We start from the raw sequence: 21,302 nt of genomic DNA, 5'->3' as shown, positions 1-21,302 counted from the left end.
ATGGAGTGTCAGTGATGGCTGCAGCTTGTCAGGATACAGAAGGAATTGTCTGGTAAACTGCTTATTCTTGGCCTGGAAGAAAGTGAAAGCTCTCCTGCTTTGCCTAATGGGACAGAGAGACACAGCTTATCAAACCATTTACCTCGAGTTGAGCAACTCAAAGTACACACTTCTGCTTCTGTGTACAGATAGGAATCAGGTAGATGAACTGAAACTGAAAGGTAGAAACAAGAGGACTGTGGACTGTTAGAGCCACCCCCCTTTATTGTCCGACTTTACCTTGGACATTTAACACATCTTTCTTACTTTGTGCGGAAATGCCTGTTGTCAGTGTGGGAGTACCCACAGCCAAGATGAGGGTTGGGTGCGTTGGTGACTGATTAGCTGTACCAGGCGTAGTACGAGAGTTACCCTGACTTAGTGCCATTGATCCTGCTCTACCTGAACATGTTTCTTTCAGTGTCTTTGCTTAATATGAAACCTTTAGACATGATCAGATAATTATAATGGACAAATAGATGATAATATCTAAAGTCAAGAAAGTGGCTCATATTGATTTATGCTTTTTTCTTTAAATATCTGTGACCCCTTCACTGTCTGCAGGGTTCTAGTTGGCTAGAAGGCTCCCTTTCTGTGCACAGGCTTGAATGATGCGTTTTGGTGGCTGTGCTGTGGTATGGAGCACACCCCAAACTGCAGCACTCACTCTGCTCAGAAGAGTGCAGAACGAAACTCAGGCTCCAGGTGTCCTACGTGTCTTACTTCCAAACAGGCATATTCTTCTTAAGGAAAAGGTGTAGAAAGATAAAACATTTATTACTCGGGCCATCAGTCATCCGATATGAATTTAAAAGAAGAAAGCCAGACTGGAGGGAAACTGAAGGTAAGCCTTTAGCAGAGTGAGTCTGCAGCAGTGAAAACAAAGAGAGCAGTGTGCCGAGGACACCTGGGCCACGTGCATGGGCCCCGCAGGGGACCTTGTGCACATGACAAGTGTTTCTAGCATATGATGCTGACGTTGGAAGCCTTCTGGTGTCATAGTGTAGCACAGTGAGCAGGAACTGCAGGGCAGCCAACTTGGAACACAGTTGCCTTTGTTCCATATTGTTGGGATCTAAAGAGAAAGTACTGTGTGGGATGTACACAGGGTTGATATGAACTAGTTTATGGCTAAGATGAGAGTGGCAGAAACCCCCTGAATGGCTTATCAGATGAGGGGGAGTTTGTTTGCCTTAGGTTTGCCTCCCTCTCATCTCTCATGTGATGGAAGCTGTCCATTACCTGCAGGCATGCCCCTCACACCCAGCTTCATCTTCCTCCTAATGATCTTATTAGGGCCTTTTCATTTTGAAGGTGAATTCCTCAGTAAAGAAGGTAGAGGAAATATGGCGCTGAATAATTTTACTTTCTGTCTTACATCTGCTAATGACATGCACCCCATCATTTGCCTCCACTTATGCTTTGTTCTTTGTTCAAAACCCCCAGCTCTGGTTCTTCCTGTGGGTGTGCTCTGTAATGTTGTAATGTCATCACCTCATATTTAAACAGTGTCTTGACACAACCCTGTTTACAGATTTAACATCTGTGTTTTAACTCCATCCTACCTGTTGGCGTTGTTTTATCAGAGGTGATGCAGTAGGGATGAAGTGGGGTCAAGGGGGCTGGGTGTACTACACATTATTACCATCCATCTGACCTATGAGAAGGCAAGTGAAGAGGAAGATGACAGAGAGGACTGAGGGATTCCTGGTCCAGGCTGCTTGGGGTGTACCATCTCATCTTTGCCCTTGTTAGGTTTGGAGTCCAAGATCCCCAGCTTCTCTCGTTGGCCTCGCAGAGAAGGCTACCTTCCATGGTCATGGGGCATGTGGGGATGTAATGTGGTAACTGCCTGCAGCCTCCACCCATCTGCTTCTCCTTATCAAACTTCAGCGAGGCACCTGTGCCTAGCAGCTCTGGCTGTCCAGCCTTTCTGGAGCACAGGTGCCTCTCCCCTCCCGGCCACTCTGCTGCCCAACATTGTCTCTCTTGCTGGTTTGCTGAATCCACTGCAGTGTCTATATTCTTCCCAGCTGCCGAGGTTTGCATAGACGTTCTTGTCTGTGGGTGTCTTCGGTGTGTTCTCATTGATCCTGTGAATTTTTACTTCCTCACGTTCTTTATTGTACTTTCCTGAGATTTTTTTGAGCAGAGATGAATGTTTGTGTTCAGTCTGCTAGGTCTAATGAGAAACAAGATTGTTTATTACAGGAAATAATTATTAGCTTGGTGTTTGCTGTTTCTCTGATTGTTTGCATTGAATAATATGCAAAAATAGATTTCCAATTCTTAAGAAGTTTGCAGTTCAGTTAAAGACACAAGATAGGAAATAATCCAAGGATGATCCTTGGCAGCATGTGACTGTGTGTGGAACAGGTGACAAGGACCAGACGGTCAGTACGCAGCCTGAACCCAGCAGTGCCAGAGGGAAGAATCAAGCTGACACGCTGTTTATGTGTTTGTTTGCATTGGTTTGTTAGTCTGAGTCTGTCATCACAATGGACCCTCCCCATGCTGTGACTGCCTTCTTTACCAAACTCAGATGATGGGGAATGACACTGGATGTGGTGATTGTGATCATTTAGTTCTTGTCCATGTCTGGTTACCAAGGAGCTATAGGAATATCTGACAGTTATGGCTAGTGAGCCTTGATCAAAAGGCTGATAGAAATTTGGAAACTTCCAGAAATATTTTCCTATTTAAAAAAGATATACATAGAAGGAAACATTCCCATTTCTTCCAGTGGTCTGGCTGTGTCTTCCTGTTGTGCCGAGATCATAGCCAACTCTGCAGGATTAGGTACAGTCCAGGACCTTATTGGAAGTGGTCCTAGAAAGCAGCACCTAGGCACGGGGTAACCTTGCAGTGTCTGTACTGAGCCATGTTGGGATAACCTCCACACCCTGTGACTACTGCCACTTGGCTGCTATCTGTGTTTGTTGTTGGAGCCATTTTAAAGTTCGTGTTTCTGTATTTTGCAACCCAAAGCATAATAATGTGGTGGTGTTGCCTTAATTTACCTGCCTGTCCTGTTGTGCAGATAGACAGAGACCATCTCCTGTAAAAGCCAGCAGTTTAGAGATGCTAGTCAGTGGCCCAGACTTGACTAGACTACAGAGGTAACAGTTGCTTCTTCTAGTGTTTTTCACTCACCTACTTCCCACCAATCCCTACCAATATTTGGAATAATAGCTTTTCATAATATGTCATCCTAATTTCACCTAAACTTGAATAGTAAGCAATAGCAGTATAAATGATTTTATTTTGTAATTCACTGTATTAAGAGGTAATGCCGTTGAGATGGTAATCGTCTCTACAGCTTTGGTATGTGGGTGAATCGTGGCAGCAGTAGCAAAGGCCACCGCTTCTCTTTGCTGAGAATTATGTTACAGGTTTCCATGTGTTGGAACACTTTGTCTTATAGCAGCTTTTTAGGCCGAGTATCAGTGACGTTTTGTCTTCTAGTTTTTATGTTCATTATTTATGTGCATGCATGTGGACACACATGTCACGGTGTGGATGTGGAGATGACAGAACAACCTTTGGAGTCCTTTCTCTTCCTTCTGTGGTGTGGCTTCTGGCATTAAACTCAGTCTTGGGCTTAGGTCCAAGTACCATTACCTTCTGAACCACTTCACCAGCGCCATGTTTTGCTTTTTGAGACAAGGTTTCACTACGTAAGCTCCAGCTGGCCTTGACCCCCCCCCCACCTCCCTTTCCTAGTTCCCCAGTGCTGGGATTACAGGTCTGCACTGTCACACTGCATTCCATGTTGTAGGTGGATCAGCTGCATACGTGGAGGTTGCTATGTTGGTACATGTGTCTTACATACATGTACTTGCATTTCTGGAAGGGCATGAAGTTCACGAGAGCAGATCAGTCACCTCAGAAGACCTCTTGCTGCTCCCGTGATTGCTGTGAGCCAGATAGCGCTGTTACAGTTGCTCTTCTCAGCTCCAGGGCAGGGCCTCGCACGTCCACTGTCGTAATTCTCACCAGGAGCAGCAGTGATCTCTCATCTGTGCTAACTCTTCCTCCTCCTAAGTCACTGTGAACCTGATACGTATGTGCTCTTTGTTCTGAAATTATCAGTGAGAATGCTGGACAGAAATGGGACAGGGTCTCCAGTTCCCAAGGTCTCACACCATCTCTCTACTAATTTAGCAAACACTTCTCCAAAGATTTACATTAATATTTATAGCCCAGGTCTTTTAAATATATATATTCTTTGTGAAAATTAGGTCAACATTTGCAAATATTAGGAATATCTCCAGTTCTTCATAAATACACAGAAGTATTTGCAAGGTTTCTTGGTTTACTCAGTTGTCATTTTCTTGTGCCTGTTGATTTGAGCTCATTTGAAGTTAGTAGGTTTATTTTTTCTTGGCTTCCTTCCTTCCTTCGTTCCTTCCTTCCTTCCTTCCTTTGTTCCTTCCTTCCTTCCTAATTAGAACACAGAACCTCTTGGATGCCAGGCAAGCACTGCAGCTGTGAGCTGTGTCCCTAACCCTGTTGTTGAGATAGTATCTCCCTATGTTGTCCAAACTGGTCCTAGGCTTTTGGATGTCAGTAATCCTCCTGTCTCAGCAGACTGGTTAGCTGCGATTGTAGGCATGTCCCTTCATTCCCAGTTTTATTTCCTGCTGATGATTTCTTAGCACTTTCCTATTTGAAGCTGAATCTCCTATAAAGCAGGTAAAGGAGGTAGAAAGGCACTGAATAGCTTTCCTTTCCATCTGACATCTGCACTGGCTTGTACGGTACAATCTGCCGCCATTCAAGCTTTGTCTTTTTGTTCTGACCCCAGCTCAGGTACTCCTGTGGAGTATACCCTGACTGATGCCGTCACCTCAGATATAAACACAGCATTTTGACACAGCACTGTGCAGAAGACCTTGGTGTTGATATATTTAATGCCCATGTTTTGACTATTTGGAGCAAAGCTGCAAATAAATATCTGTGTTTCCAAACAATTATGATGGTGAAATAATAATTGTGAGGAGTAAGATATTAGGTGCTGGGACTGGAGAGTTAGCTCAGTATAAAGTGCTTGCCAAACAAGCGTGAGGACTGGAGTCTGGGTCTCCAGAATCTAGTAGAAGCTAAGCAGGTACTGTGGTCTGCTTGTAAGCTCAAAACTTGCAGAGGCAGAGATGGGCTCTCCAGCGAGTTTTAGTTGGGGTTCCTACTTCTGTGATTAACACCATGACCGAAAGCAAGTAGGAGGAAAGGGTTTATTCTATCTGTCTTACACTTTTGGATCACAGTCCCATCACTGAAGAAGTTAGGCAGGAAGCTAGAATCAGGAGCTGAGGCAGAGGCCATGGAGGTGTGCTACTTACTGGGTGACTCTACCTGCTTCCTTTAAATACTCAGGATCACCAGCCCCGGGGTAGCAATGCGTGGGCCCTCGCACATCAATCACTATGAAAATGCTCTATAGGTTTTCATACAGTCTGATCTTATGATCATACAAAAGCCTTGTTTTTCAGTTGAAATTCCCTCCTCTCAGATGACTCCAGTTGTAGCAAGTTATGTAAACGAGCCCCACACCAGGGCAAGCAGGCTAGCAGGACCAGCTGAGTCAGCAGGCTCCAGGTTAGCTCAAGACCTTGATGACATGAATAAAGTAGAGAATATCTGAGGTACATATAGCCCACCACAGTAACAGATGTTAATCTCTGGACTCTACACACTTGGGCACATGCAGTCACACCTCCTGACATGTACACACACACACACACACACACACACGCGCGTGTGTGTGTGTGTGTGTGTGTGTGTGTGTGTGTGTGTTTTCATGTACAAGGGAGATACTCAGCAGTGGAATATATGATTAATGAATTAATTAGCCTACCCAAGCCTTTAGTATAGGTACTGCCCATCAATATTTCAAGTATATTAGATTTACAGCATTCTTGTTGTCTTTCATGTTGGTGTTTTTGTATTTTTAATCTTTGGTAGTCAAGGTGAGGCAGTTACTTTTATGTATACCTTGGAGTTGATACTATCTTCACTATGTAAGTTCTTATCACTTTATGTGACCCTCAGTCCCTGGCCCATCTGCTCATACTGTTTAGCTCTCTATAGATTTTTCAGTCATGGCACTTGTGAAGAAGTTTCTTTCTCTCTTTCTTTGTTACCTTTTTCCATTGATTTTCCATTAATTTCTTTCTAGTCTCAGAGAGTGTCCTTCACCACAAAGTATGATATGATCTGTGTAGATTACATTTTAGTTCATGGTTCAGAATACACGTGTGTGTGTGTGTGTGTGTGTGTGTGTGTGTGAGTGTGTGTGTGTGAGTGTGTGTGCGTGTGCACTCATGTGCATGTGTACACAAATGTGCAGGCACGTGTACCATGTTGACATACAGAGGTCGGAGGACAACTTACAGGAGTTGGGAGTTAGTCCTGGAGATGGAAATCCAGTAGTTAGGACTGGCACCACCTGCTGAACCATCCTGCAGCCTGAGAGTTTAGAAACACCAAGTTGGTGTTTGAGTACTTGCCATTTTCCGTCCTGTCCTTCCTCTGTGGAGAGTCAGCATCTCTCACAGTGTCTGTGCATTAGTGACAGCCGCTGGCAGCTGCTGTGGATGTGAGCACACATTCCTTTGCTTCCCTGGGTGGGAGTTCTGGTTGAGCTGTCTCTTCTCTGTGCCCTGCCATTGTTCTCTGGCTGTGTTGTTTACTGGAGACTTCTGTCACTCAAGCATCTTTTTTCTTTCTGCCTGCTTTTGGGGTTTATTGATTTTTTTTAAAAATTCTGACCTTAGTTCTTAACATTTAATGTCACTATTAGCAAACACTTAAAACTCTGCATACATGAGGATGTGTAAGGAACACTGTTTATCCTCCAGCTTCCTTTATATCCGCATTCTCTACATTGTCCATTCCCGCAGAATTTGTAGGTAGGCAAAAACATTATTTTACCAAAAGAAAAAAAAATGGATAGTGAGGTCTGATATTTGTTATTTTTATTCTTGTTTCTAAATATTTAAAATGTAATATTGAATGATTTCAGAAAGTTAACTGTCATTACAAATATCACTGTTTTTCCTCCCTGGTATGTTGGGAACTGGACATGGTCTTGTGATAGAAAAGTGAGCGCTTTCCGCATTTCATTCTTTTTCTCTCTTCTTTAGTACCAGCGGTGCGGACTTTGGGACAAACTGCATGAAGAGCACATCAATGCGGGACGCACCGTCCAGGTAAGGCTGCTGTGTGCTGAGTCAGCGGGGCTCGAGAACACGTGCTAACATAATGCGGATGACAGGCCTGTGTCTAAAGTGTTCATTGTAAAATGTGTGAGGTGAGACCCAAGTGCAGACCAAGTCCTTTCCTGTTACGTGCCTGTCAGGATTTTTATTGCACCCATGTTTGGGCTCCATCTCATGTGGTCAGCCTGTGGTGTCACACTTGCTCAAGCTTTTAGGACTTTTGGTTGTGGGGTAGGGTGCTCAGCTGCCCCTTCTTAGCTGATCCTCCATTGTGTTTTGTTACTGTTCACCAGGGACTGCTGAGTCATATTTCGAGGTACATAATTTTCTTCAGGAATCGTAGATTAACTTTCATTTTCACAGTCAATGCACTTTCTTGTATTTAATTTGCTGACAGTGCTACTTGTACTTATAACTTTTTAAAAAATTGCTTTGAAGGGTGAAAGTTTTTCACATGTACTATATATGCTCTTCATGTATGTTATGCTGATGTGTTTGTAAGACACCAACATCTGTAATTTGAGAGATACAGAATTTTATCTATGAAATGTATTACCCATATTCTTTGAAACTTGTTTTAAATAATTCTAATGATTTGAAACTAGCTTTTTCCAGTAGTATTTTCAGGGCCAGTGAGGTGGTTTACCAGTAAAGGCATTTGCCACCAAGTCTGAGAGCCGAGTTTCAGCCCAGGACCAACACGGAAGACAGGGAACTAACCCCAGCTAGTTGTCCTTTGACCTCCAAATGTGTGCTGTACAGTCTTAAACTGTACAGTCACTGTTCTTCAAGTATAGCACAGTGAGAGACAGAACACCACGACTCTGTCCTCAAGACCTACAGGAAGACTCCACTGAGGCCTGTCGGCCTGTCTCCCATGTAGGTAGAGCTGTGACTCTCACTTTGATCTCCTTCTCCTCTTTCACTGCATACACAGTCTGTGGTTCAGTTAGTTCTCATGTCTCAATAGTTTGTTATAAGGACATTATTTTCTGTAAGTCAAGTAGTGAAATCCGGCCTTTGCTTTTTGTTTCTTGTTTGTATTGTTTTACAGCATTTTCTTTTTCTTTTTTAAAGATTTATGTATTTATTTTATATATGTGAGTCCACTGTATCTATCTTCAGACACACCAGAAGAGGACATCAGATCCCATTACAGATGGCTGTGAGCCACCATGTGGTTGCTGGGAATTGAACTCAGGACCTCTGGAAGAGCATCAGTGTTCTTAACCATTGAGCCATCCGTCCAGCTCCTGCTTTATTTATGTTTTTTAAGTTAAATAATAATCCTGTTTTTAATTACCTGGCTGTGTAATTTTGAGTTTTGTCAAAATGTTGCATGTGTCTTATCACATTGCTGTTAATAATATTGCTTTCTGTGTGTGGATATATCTGTCCCAGTCACTATTTCAAAAGTTCCACCCCTAAGCCCATCATGCCCCAGGCCCAGTACGACATAGCTGCTGCACTGGGGTTTCCCTGGGGTTTTCCTTTGTAAGAACTGTTTTGTGGATATCTGGTCTTCCTCAGGTCTTAGTCCCTGGATTGTTTTGTTGGCTAACATCCAGAAGCAAAAGGTCAAGTAATGTGTGCCTAAATCCCTGCTGTAGTTTCACCAGCTGTGGAGTTCTCTTTGGAATTGGCTTTAAGAGTTAATGCTTTCCAGCTCTCTGTGTTACTCTTTCTAAAGCTAGAATCACCTGAGTTTCCAGTCTTTGCATAGGACTCCCTACCCTGTCCACCCCCAGCCTTCACCCTGGGGCCTTTTGTGCTGTTTATCTCAACTGCCCTAAAATTTTAATACTGTGTGTCGTATTGTGTGTTCCCTTCTCAAAACTAATGTTCAATAGCTCTGTGAAATTTTATTTATTTGTGTTTATTTTATTTTTTATGTGCATTGGTGTTTTATCTGCATGTATGTCTCTGTGAAGATGCCGGAGTGACTCTTGTGAGCAGCAGTGCTCTTAACCACTGAGACACCTCTCAAGCACCCATTTATTTGTATTTTGAGACAGGATCACACTGGGCATAGGCTGGCTAGTTCAGACCCTCAGCACATGTAAAATGTCAGGTGAGATAGTATGCATCGGTGACCCCAGCAAAGACAGGCAGATTCCCTGAACCTTAACCTGGTGTCTAGCCAGGTTACACAGCCCGTGAGCTCCAAGTTCTGTTGTCATTGAGAGACCCATGGCTCCAGCTGCATGTGCAGCAGAGGATCGCATTCTCTGGCACCAGTGAGAGGAGAGGACTCCAGCAAAGGGTCTTTTTCCCAGTGTAGGGAATGCTCAGCTAGGAGAGGGAGGTTGAGAGAGGGAGCACCTTCATGGAGGCAATGGGTGGGGGAGGGGATTGGTAGAAAGGGGATAACACCTGAATCGTAAATACAATAAAAAAAATTAACAACAACAACAAGGTAGAGAAGACTAGAGGAAGATCCCACAGGCTCTGCAGTACAGTCACACATGCTAACATGCAGTGTGTATATGCACTATTTTATTGTAAGGGTCACTAAACCAACTCCCAGATTGTGACTGACCTGACATCTGTGTATCATTCATTCACTCACTCATTCATCCACTGTTTTCACACTACAAATGTTGAGTTGGACGGTGCAACAGAGACCACATGTCTTGTAGACTGAGTTTTGTGCTGCCTGGCCCTACAGAAAGGTTGGAACTCCTAGATTGCAGGGCTCAGAGGAGTAAGAGAACTTTATCCTGAGATAAAGCCTGAGAACTTGAGTTCAGTCCTCAGAACCCGTATAAAAATCTGGACACCATAGCGCATGTCAACATTCCTACAGCAAAATGGGAAGCAGAGACAGGCCAGTACTCCAAAGACTCTGGGCCAGCTAATCTGAGCACTTGGTGTAGCAGTGAACAAGAGAGACCTTGCAGAAAAGTGAAAGATGGAACTAACATCAGAGATTGTTCTTCACCTTACACACAAGCACATATTCACACAAATGTAAATATATATATACACATATTTAGTTAGTGAAAGTGGAGGTTGGATGAAGTGAGTGCAGCGGCCTTGGAAAGGTTCCAGAAGCACCAGGAGTGAAGAGATGGAGGAGAGCAGACTACGTGAAATTCAGACGGAGGTCAGACTGACTGCTGTGTGCTTTACTAGAAGGGAAGTAGCTGAGGCCTAGGGCAGAGGCGGCAGCTCTGCTCCTCCTGTCCATGTCTCACTGCGAGAGCGCTAATATTAATGACTATTACTGTTTAATGTTTCACTAACTACCACATGGCTTGATTGAGTTACTGACTGTGTCAGAGAACTTCATGTACTAAGCTTTAAAATCATGTTGACATTACCGGCCTCCATCTGGCATAAAAGATTTATGTGTGTCATTAAAGTAATGAGAAAAAAACCTGTTGTTAGATAAAGGTGTTTGCTTAATTTTTTCATTTATGCCCAGGATTGAGTGTATAGGCTTGTTCATGACTAGTTTATGATAAAAAACAATTTTTAGAGAATCAAGTTTATTAAGAAGTTTTAAGTTTTCCAGATTTATCAGAATTAGATTTCTGTAAGACCCACCTTTTTCACTTTGATTTTTGTCTTTGGAGACAAAGAGCTTAACTTACATGTAACTCATTTTCCATCCTTTTATTTTTTTATGCTTTTGGTATCTTATACAAGGAATTTTCTCCATACAAAGATGATGTTAAACAAGATTTTGTTTTAAACCATGTCATTAATTTTGGGCTCAGGTTGGGCTTAAACAAATTACAGGGTTGAGTATAGCCCCACATTCTTCAGCATCCTTGTCTGTCTTGAACTAGGTAGTATTATAGATGCTCCCTGCTACCCAGGGTACTGAAGAGCCTGCTCTTAGGTACCTAGCAGCATGTATGTGTTTTCATGTAGATATATAGTCCATTTTCATAAATAGATTTTACAGATAATTACTTTAAATTCTTATTGTTTCTAATTTTTGCAATCCCTTTGAATTTTCTTTTCACAGTTCAACTTTTTGAGACTTATTTTTCTTATGATATCGCCATATTTTCAGATTCTTATTTTATTTTGATTACTTGAATTAAAAAAACCTGGCTCTCTTGAATTTAAAATAATCTGTTGAAGAGTTGCTTAAAAATAAGCGTGTCCAACTGGGTGTTGGTGGCTCACACCTTAATCTCAGTTCTCTGGAGGCAGAGATGGGGCATCTCTAAGTTGGAGGCCAGCCTGGTCTACATGGTAAGTTCCATGATAGCCAGGGCTACACAGAGAATTCCATGCTCACAAAAAAAAAAAAAAAAAAAAAAAAAAAAGAAAAACCAAAACCAAACAAACCAAAAAAAGAAAAACCAAAACCAAACAAACCACCACCACCACCAAAGATTGTTCAACTATATCCTTTTTCAAAAGGCCACACAGTGCCAGAGAGATGGCTCTTGCCAGCTGACAACCTGAGTGATACTTGTAAGCTGTGTGGCTGAGGGAAAGAACCCAGGCTAACAGAAGTGGTCCTCTGACTGCATAGTTGATGCTACACACACACACACACACACACACACACACAAAAGTGTAAAAATAATTTAAACACTATACAAAACAAACCAACTTCTGTAAAAGAACTTTTCATTGAAATTTTTTATACAATATATTTTGACCATATTGTTTTCCTTCCCTCAGCTCTTCCCAGATCCTTCCTACCTCTCTACCCACTAAAAACTTCACATTTTCTCTCTCTCAAAAAATAATAATAAAAAACCCCCAAAATTTTCAATAAAAACCCAATAAAAGAGAACAAAGTAAAAGGCACATGCAAATCCATGGAGTCACCTCCATGTTAGCCGGCTGCCCCGAGCATGGGCCTGCTCGGGGTGTGGCTGCATTGCAGACCCACTGACTTCCCTTTGCCTGCAGGTATTAGGTGGGCCCTAAATCCTCTTTCCTCCTCTGTTTTTCTATTTTTATGAATGTAAAATGTCATTCAAATTATACATTTTTAATAGCTTGAATCATATGCGACACTGTTTGCTTTAAACAAGCTACATACAATTTATGAATTCACGTTTTCTCAATGGTCTGTAACTCTGAGAGTAGTTGTAAGATTGTTAGTAGTATGTGCTGATGTCCTGCATAGCCCAAGCAGTAGCAGCAGATATTCAGTCAGCTTGCTTATAAATGGGTTATATCGCATTACTCTCCCCAGTTTTCTGACCTGTCATACGTAAGTGTAAGGTGAATACTTGGATGTGGATGTGTGCAGGTCAAAGGTCAATGCCAGGTCTTTCCCAGTCACCTTATATTTTGAGATTTTTGTCTCTCACTGAATCTGGAGCCTGTCCATTTAGCTAGACTGGCTGGCCAGTGAGCTCTGGGATCCTCTGTCTGTCTTCCAGTGCTGGATCACGCCACTGAGCCTGGCTTTTCTGTATGGCTGTTGGGGGTCTGAACCCATCTCCTCATGCTTGCATAACAAGCATGTTGCCAACTGGGCCATCTCCCCAGCCCTAAAATAAATATTCTGAACATCCATGGTTCCTCTCTCCTCCTCTCCTAAGTCTTAACGCACTAGAAACTAATTGGTAATAAACTTGGTGTTTGAAGCAGTGGGTGACAGTGGTGGAGTTCAGGTCTCAGTCTTTGGTGGCTTCGTTAGATTCTTCACAGGGTTACCTAAGACCATCTGTGTATCAGTTACAGTTACAAATATTTATAACTAACAAAATTACAGTTATGAAGTAGCATCAAAAATAATGTTATGGTGGGCATCACCGTAACACGAAGAACTGTGTTAGAGGGTCACAGCATTAGGAAGGTGGAGAACCACTGCCCTAGTGAGAACCAGTTCCATGTTGATTCCTATTTTCTTTATAATCTCTTAGTGTTGACTCAAGTGGGTACCCATTAGATAGGCCCTTAATACATAACAGTAGATGCTTATTAAATACTTGAGTAAATGAATGAGGTCCTTTTTCCCCTCCTTTGATTTTGTCCTCCAAACCACCCCCACCGCTCCCACCACCCCCACTACCTGCTGCTGGAAATTGGTCCTAGAACCCCATGCTAGGCCAGGGCTCTTCTACCGCCCTGTGTCCTCAGTTGTGTTCTTCCTTTTTTCATTCTTTTTAATAGTTGGTTATCAGTTTAAAAATATTACATTTAGTACTGGTTGATACTAAAACAAGTGTAAAGTCATACTACTATCAATAACCTTAGAGTAGGAGGCTAACATTGACTATATCTTAAATAAAAATAAAGAGTAGTATAGATTTATTTTAATTAAATAGTTATGACTCTGGAGCTCTTAACAGCAAATCATGCTATGTGTAGAGTATGTTTGCTGTGGTATTTAAATGTTTACCAGTGGACTTGTGCTTGTGTTTGTAAAGAAATCTGATTAATTATTATGATACCAAATGTTTTCTGCTGTACACATTTTGCTCTCAAAATTGCATGTTATAAAAGCACATTAGAAATCTTAAATCAATATTTAATGAAGGCAAATATATGCATAGCCACTCATCTTTTAATCATCAAATACATAATTAGTCATTTTTTTCAGAATTCTCAATTAACTTAGAATAATTGCTTTTTACAGTTATCATCCTTATAGCGAAGTGTATATTTGACTATATCTTAAGCTTTAGACAGGAATTTGGAGACATGTCTGAACAAAGTGAAGGAAGAGGTGACTCGTTATGTGTAGTTAATGATCTGAACAGGTGGGGTGTGTTAATCTGAAGGTTTATGTCTGTATACTGCCGAGGTTGGTAAGTACTGATCTGATGCGCTTACCCTTTTAGAGCTTGCTTATCTTGTCTTCGCCACCATTGCTCTGACTGTGGCTGTTTCTGAAGATTTTTTATTTTTATATGATAGGGTCTCCTGTGTAGGCTTGCCTAGAGCTTTTTATGTGGGTGAGAATGGTGATGAATTCCTCTGATCCTCCTGCCTCCACCTCCGAGTGCCGGGATTGCAGGAACAGTCCACCACACTGGTTTACGACAGGGTAGGATTGAACCAGGACTTTGGATTTGAGCCCCTTCTGCAGAGTTTCAGGGTTTGGCATTCCTACCGTCTGCTCTGATGGAAGGACAGAAGTACTTTACCATCCATCATTTCTTCACTGTTACTGTAGACGTATAAGCAAAAGAAAAGAAAAGAAACTCCCTTTTCTTGTACATCTTGTCTTAGGAGAGTGGCAACTGGAAAGAATAGAAAACTTTTATTTTATTTAAAAAATTAAATTGTATTCTTTTTATGGTTCAGGAGACTGAGCCTAGGGCATTGCACATGCCAGTCGAGTACTCTACCACAAGCTACACCCCCAGCCCAAAATGTGTATTTTTAATGATATGTAATCGCCCATATTTGTGGGACGGATGTAATGTTTATTAATTATTTTTATGCACATGGGTGTTTTGTCTACATGCATGTCTGCACACCATATGCACATTGTCCCCTCAGAAGCCAGAAGTGGCACCGGATCCCCTGAGGCTGGACTTAGAGTTGCAGCCACTCTGTGGGGCTGAGAACTGAAGCCATGTCCTCTGCAAGATGCTCTGATGCAGCCAGGCACTCTGTCATGTTGCTGTGGTGAGAATATTCATAGTATGAACGCATACAAACAGCTGAAGTGTGGTTATGTGTAGTTCCCCTCATGTGCACCAGCACCAGAACTCACTCCTGCAGAACTGTGGCCAATGTTCTATGCTGGGTGAGCAGCCACGTTAGAGTCTGACATAAATGAGATCATTTGGCATTGTTCCTTCTGTGCCTATTATAATGTCCTCCAGATTCATCCACATTATTGCAAATGAAAGGTTTTGTTGTTTTTCTTTTATTTTCTTTTACTACCTTTGGATATATGCCTTGAAGTAGGGCTGCTGGATCATAGGACGATCATTGTGTGTGGGAGCCTCCATACCATTTTTATAATGGCTATCCTCATTTAGATTCCCACACAAAGAATGTTCAAGAATCCCCCTTTCTCTACACCCTTGTTAGCATTTGCTTTTTATTAAGAAAATAAGTATCTTGCATAGTTGATACTCACTTGCCATGAGGAAAAAGTAAAGCCAATTATAGCAATCAAAAATTCTAATAATTAACTTTTATATCAGTAGTGGTTGTGGAAGGTCCAGATAACAGTTTAAGGGAAGCCATGAAGCAACTGAAGGTATAAACTAAGTGAGAGAAATCTGGTGTGAAGACTGTGGTGGGAGGGTGTTTGGCATGTCACCTGGTGCTAAGGAGGTTGTGTGGCTCATGTGAATGCGGGGGATGCAGGAAATGAAGCCAGACCATAGGACGCCCTTCAGGAAACGGTAACTCAGAGTTGGGAGGAAAGCTCTGGAAGGTTCTGAGCATATAGTGAGTTGAGACAACTTGAAGACACCTCTTGTATATTATAACAATGAACGTTTCGAAGGGGCACAGATAGGAGGAACGAGCAGATGAAGGAGACAGCGAGTGTAACCATTTTTGTGTGGCTTCTACTAGTGAGACATGACCAGATGTCCACTCACTGATACAGAGTACAACAGACCAAAGAACCGGTTTCCCCAGCGTCTAACTTAGGGGTCCAATGAGCTTATTAAGGTTACTAGCAGGAGTATGGATTAGTTGAAGGCAGCTGCACCCCTAAAACACTCCACCTCAACTTGGGCCACAACTTATAAAAGCTGCATTCCCGGGGTTCCCTGACTTTAAGGCAGCTTGATAGGACAGAGAGGCCCTTCTACCCAGCAGTAGACTTTGCAGGAAGGGCCTGGTAGCACTTCTGATTTTCAAGAACTTCCACAGACTTGAGAGTTGTTTACTTCCTGAGCCTTTTAATTCTGTTAGCTTCCTGTTAAAAAGCCTCCTTCCAGGATAGAATATTCTAATTCGGGAGACATCGTACAACATCCGTGCAGGTACATACTACACCCTTCTCCACGTCAGTTATTCTAGGGCCCGATGGGGCTTGATTGTCACCTGCTAGCTTTGTAGCTCTACTAAATGATTTTTACCAACCGTAATAGAATAAGAAGCTCTGACATGGAGCACATTAGAAAACATTGCACGCGAAAGTACTTTAAACACATAGGCACATTTAATATTGTGAGTAGTACAGCAAGCACCATGCATTTGCTACTCATCTGTGTCAGACCCTCATGCTTGTCACAGTTCCTTCCTTCCTTTTCTGTTTTTCAAGGAAGCTGTTAGCTCTAGCAAAGTTCAGGGTGCACCCTTCCTCCAACCCACTTCCCAGCCCCCACTTCATCTGAATGAAGTCTTTTGCCAGACTTTAATATAACCATATATAAGGAATTATTTTCATATTTTACCTACTCTTTCGAAAATCATTTTCTTGTGGTATTAGCTGTCATACACAGGGTCTATATATATTTAAAGTATCTAATCTTTAGATATGTTTGTCCTATGTCTGTTAATGACAAAGCTGTCCCCATAAACAAGGACATGCATACTTGATTACTCCAAATGCTTCTCTCTGCACTCTGAAGTCCTGTGCCCTCTTGGTCTCTCTCTGCCACTAGCTGGTTTTCTGATGCTGTCCATTAGATGATATTTTTCTTAGAATTTTATATAACCTATACAATAAATGGTAAAACATAATCACACAACATAAAATCTAGTTTCTTTTACTCTGAATATTCTGAAGTTTTTCCCTCTTGTTCTATGTATCCATATTTAATTTCCTTTTATTATTGAATATCATCTTATTATATGAACACAGCACAGTTTCTCTGTTCACCTGTTAGTGGACATTTGGTTGGTTTATTGTTTTTGTCTGTTATAAAGCTGCTGGAAACATTGTGGTGTGGACAAAGGATTTACTTTGCTTGGACCAGTAACCTAAATTCCTGTGTGTGGATCCATCTTTGTATCTTTCCTTTAGAGATGTTAACATTCTTGGAGTGCAGTCCCAATTGGATGAATTCTCTTACCTTTTTTTTTTTTTTTTGATAGAAACTTCAGCATGTGTAGACTCCATGTGTAGACGTCAGCCTTTCTTCATTTTCTGTCCTCTCACGTGCCTCCTCAGCCATCTCTGCCTTTCCTCTCACTGCTCTGATTAATTTCCTTCTGTCAGACATTTCCGTCCCTGTCCTGTGCTTTCAGATTGTTGAGCTTTCACCTCTCTGTTTACTGTTGCGTTGATTTGGGTAATTTTTTCCTGCCATTATTTCCCTGTTTTCCTGTCCCCTTCCTCCCTTCTCCAAGAACCCCAGTTACATGTGCATTTGCTTGAATGTCACTGCACAGCTGACATTCTTAAAAACTTTTATTCTTAAAAAAATGCTTTCTTTTTTCATTTTTATTTTGTTTATAGTCTCTGGTGGTAGTGTCTCACCTGCCATTAGTCCACTGATATATTCTCATCTCTCACATGGAAGCTTTCACTTGGGTTTTTCCAAGTACCTTCCTTATTGCTTCTTACTTGTCCTGTACATGTCTGCATGTGAAATGCAGTTGTAATGGTGTACTGACCCTTGCTACTGCATTAGCCCTGTCAGTCAGGTCTGTGTTGGATCTGTGACTACTCTCCCACTATGGTTCCTGTTCTGTCTCTACATCTGTCTGACGATGTTTGATCTTGTTAACTGCTCTATGTCTCTGTGATACTAGACTATTTCTGTAACTTTGTTCTGGACTGCCATTAAGTCATTAGTTACTGAGCACCAGTGTGGTGATAGGTCCTGCTTTAGTGACTCACTGACTGGAGGCTAGAGCAATGCTCCATCCTCTTCTCCACGTCTTCTTTTGGGACTCAGCCTTTCTGAGTGCCCTCAGTGCTGTGTGGATGAAAGGCTCCTAGTGTGGCTGGGACAGTTCTTTCTCCTGCCTTGGATGGGTTCTTTACATTGAGGTTCTGGTCTATTTTCTACAGAACACTGCTCTACCAGTGGCTCTGGGCATCTCCAGGGATGCATGTTTCTTTTCTCCCCAGAGCGTGAGTCCCAGAACTCTGCTGTCTTTGGACAACAGGACAAGCCAGCCAGTCACTAAGGCTTTGAAACCAAAGTATAATAGGCTTCCTTTCTCTGGAGCAAGGACATCTAGCACTAAGAAAGATTTTTATGACTGGTTTTTATAAGAAAATGAAGGGGCTCAAAATTGTTAGTGTTTAAGTTACTGGAACCAACATGGTCTTCATAGAAATGGCCTCAGCCCCACTTTTCCACAGACATATTGGAGGCTCACTTAGAGATTCTGGTTCAGTAGATTTCAGCACTCAGTTGCAAGGGTAGTGCCTGTACGAAGTCTACCCAGTTCTGTAAGCAGCACAGATGCAGAGTAAAGCCAGACAGGGACACAGCGTGTGACCTTCATGGTCTTACTAGGAGACAGAGGCAACACTGGGTCCACTTTTTTATTTTTAAAAAGGGTACTTGGACAAGAAAAGAAGCAATAGAAAAGATTAATGTGGCAAACAGTATGAAAGCAAGAAAGCTAGACAACATTTCAGAGGGAGGAAGTCAGCAGAGAGGGCAGAGGAGGTAGGAAATCAGGGCAGGCATCAAGAAGCAGCTTCATAATTGGAGGTGATAGAAAGGAAGTTATACTAGGTGGTTGTGAATTTAGAAGACTTTAACCTGATTTTTTGATTTAAAATAAATATGAGCCTAATCTGACCTCTGGATCTCTGACCTCTGTCCTAATTGGCATCTGCTAGGAACGGGTGATTACATCTAAGGCATCATGCCGTCTTCCTCTAGGAAAGACAGATGCTGCTGTGTCCTTTGGCCCAGTGTTTGCACCCAGTGTCTACGCAAGTTCTGTACAGTGCAGTTAAATATGGAAAAGATGTGTGTCCTGCTGTTGATGAAGTGCAGACCAAGAGGGCTTTGATTTAGTATGTCCTAGTTCCCTAAAACTGCTTTTCAAGGACACCAGGATACTCCTTTGTGAAACCTATCCAGATCTCTGCAGTGACACACATTTCCATTGGGTGTGTTTCCTACCCACTTTTAATTTTGAAATTTTCCTTAATACAGAATGAAAAGCAAACCAGGAGCGATGTGGTTCTGCTCTCTCTATCATCTGCTAGCGTTACACCATCTGCCCCAAACAGTGGGCCTGAGCCTCCTCTCTTCTTCTTGCCATACGTAGATTTTTATATCCTTTAGTTGTTGTTCACATTTTCACCAGCCTCCGCTCATCCTGGCTCTCCTTGTTTCACACCGCTCTCTTGGGCTCCCTTGCCTTCCCTCCTGCTCTTTTTCCGGTAAGTGTCTTACAATTCTGCACCTTCTGTGCTGGGCCCTACACACTCATACCTGACTCCTTAGATGTCACTTTTCTCAGGGGAGATTTATTTGCTTTTATAGTACCATAAATTCACCTTTTACAAGATGAACGAGTATCTTTAAAAGAAGAAAAAACTTATCATAGTATAACCGATGCTGTGGCATTGTGCGGCCTTTTCTTTAAAGCTGATAAAATTAACTTCGCCCAGGACTCACTAACTGCAGGGTTCCTCTCCTCTGAGCCGGCTGCCAGTCACTGCACACTAAAGTGTGCTCTCACAGAGCTTGGTCCTACCACATGGCTTTATGTTGGTGTGTCAGAAGTCATCCCGACGATGTGTGTTTCCGGTATTTCCTCCACCCAATCTCGCTCTAAAGCCGTTAAACTCTGGACACTAGTACTTGTACTACGGAACACTTGCAGCACGGATCTACTACCACAGTAGATGTCTGTGAGCATTCTAGAAGGCTCCGCAGCCGCCTCTCAGTTACCACCGTCCTCCCACTATCATGGCAGGCACTTACTGTCTTCTCCGTATAACGTTGACTCCCAGTGAGTTCTTCAGACTGCCTTCAATTCAGCCTGATTTGGAGCACCAGAGACAGAAGCAAGCAGACTGTGTCTTTGCGACTGGCTCGCTGTTTACATCTGCTGCTGTAACAGTACCTTCTAAGCCGTGTCTTGAAGTGGGTCTGTTCAGTACTAATTGTTGCTCTATTATGTTCTGCCAGATTTAAATTGCCACATTTTCATGAGACATTCTGTACCTTGTTTGCAAGACTGCATGAGTTTGCTGGATATTTTCTTTCCTTGTTGAGTTTTGATATCAAGGCACTAGCCTTTGACCACTCCCATGAGGGATTTGTGTAACTTTTTACAAATATTTGGTAAAACTGACAAGTGACAATTCCTGCTGGTTTTGGTCTGTTTAAAAACAGTTTGGTTGCTTGTTGTTTAACATGGGAAAGGGTGAGGCAGAAGAGTTTCAAAAACTATACATTTATTTTATTTTATCATGGTTGGGTATAGTGTCCAGTGCTTATAATCTCCGAATGCAGGAGGGTTCAGAAGCTCAGGTCAAGCTATATAGCAAGTTTGAGCTATCCTGGGCTGCTTGAGACCCTATCTAAAAAAAATACTAATATTTAAGTGATCATTTAGGTTTTGATTTTATCAGTTTGATAAATTGTAGTTTTATGGAAATATATTTATTTCTTCCAACTCCTCTAATTTATTGGCATAAATTTATTTGCATAAATTTATTCATAATTAACTTTTTTCTTGTTGTTTGGTTTTTGTTAGTTTTGAAGATAGGTATTCTCTGTGTAGCCCTGGCTGTCCTGAAACTCACTCTCTAGCTCAGGCTAGACTTGAAGTTAGAGATCTGCCTGCCTCTGCTTCTGCCTCTGTCTTCCCAGTGCTGGGATTAAAGGGGTGTACCGCGCCATGCCCAGTTTATTCATAATTTCTTATTATCATTTTAATTCTTTAAGATTGTGGTGATGTCCCCTTCATTATGATTTTGGTTATTTTTATCTATTTTTAAAACTACTTTTGTGAGGTTTATCGATTTTATTACTTTTTCCAAAAATAATTTTGTATTTCTTAATTTGTGATATATCTATCCATGTCTTTCTATCTCCTTAAGTTTATTCACATCTTTGTAATTTTCTCCTTTCTATATTTGCCTTTGTTTTTGTATTTTCTAGGTTCTTGAGATGATTATTTAGTTTGTTAATTTCTGGCCTTTCTTGTTTTTTCAATGACTGGAAAAGGAAAGCCCAGGGAAAACTGTGTATATCAGCTGAATGAATGGCAGGC

The 21,302-nt window shown here is 41.9% G+C and overlaps 1 protein-coding gene across 3 annotated transcripts in view; it reads left to right on the top strand.

Annotated features, from left to right (window-relative positions):
* STX17 (syntaxin 17) overlaps nt 1–21,302 on the top strand; it is a 51,993-nt gene that overhangs the window by 7,461 nt on the left and 23,230 nt on the right. For all 3 annotated transcript variants that reach the window (XM_080940019.1, XM_080940020.1, XM_080940018.1), the window contains one exon: nt 7,185–7,250. In XM_080940019.1, coding sequence (XP_080796145.1) covers nt 7,185–7,250 — 66 coding nt within the window. The remainder of the gene's footprint in view (nt 1–7,184; nt 7,251–21,302) is intronic.

This window comes from Micromys minutus (assembly GCF_963924665.1).
Source record: "Micromys minutus genome assembly, chromosome: 28".
In the NCBI taxonomy this organism is placed as follows: Eukaryota; Metazoa; Chordata; class Mammalia; order Rodentia; family Muridae; genus Micromys; species Micromys minutus.
The sequence above is the reverse complement of the archived record's forward strand: the minus strand, read 5'-3'. Positions and strand labels throughout refer to the sequence as shown.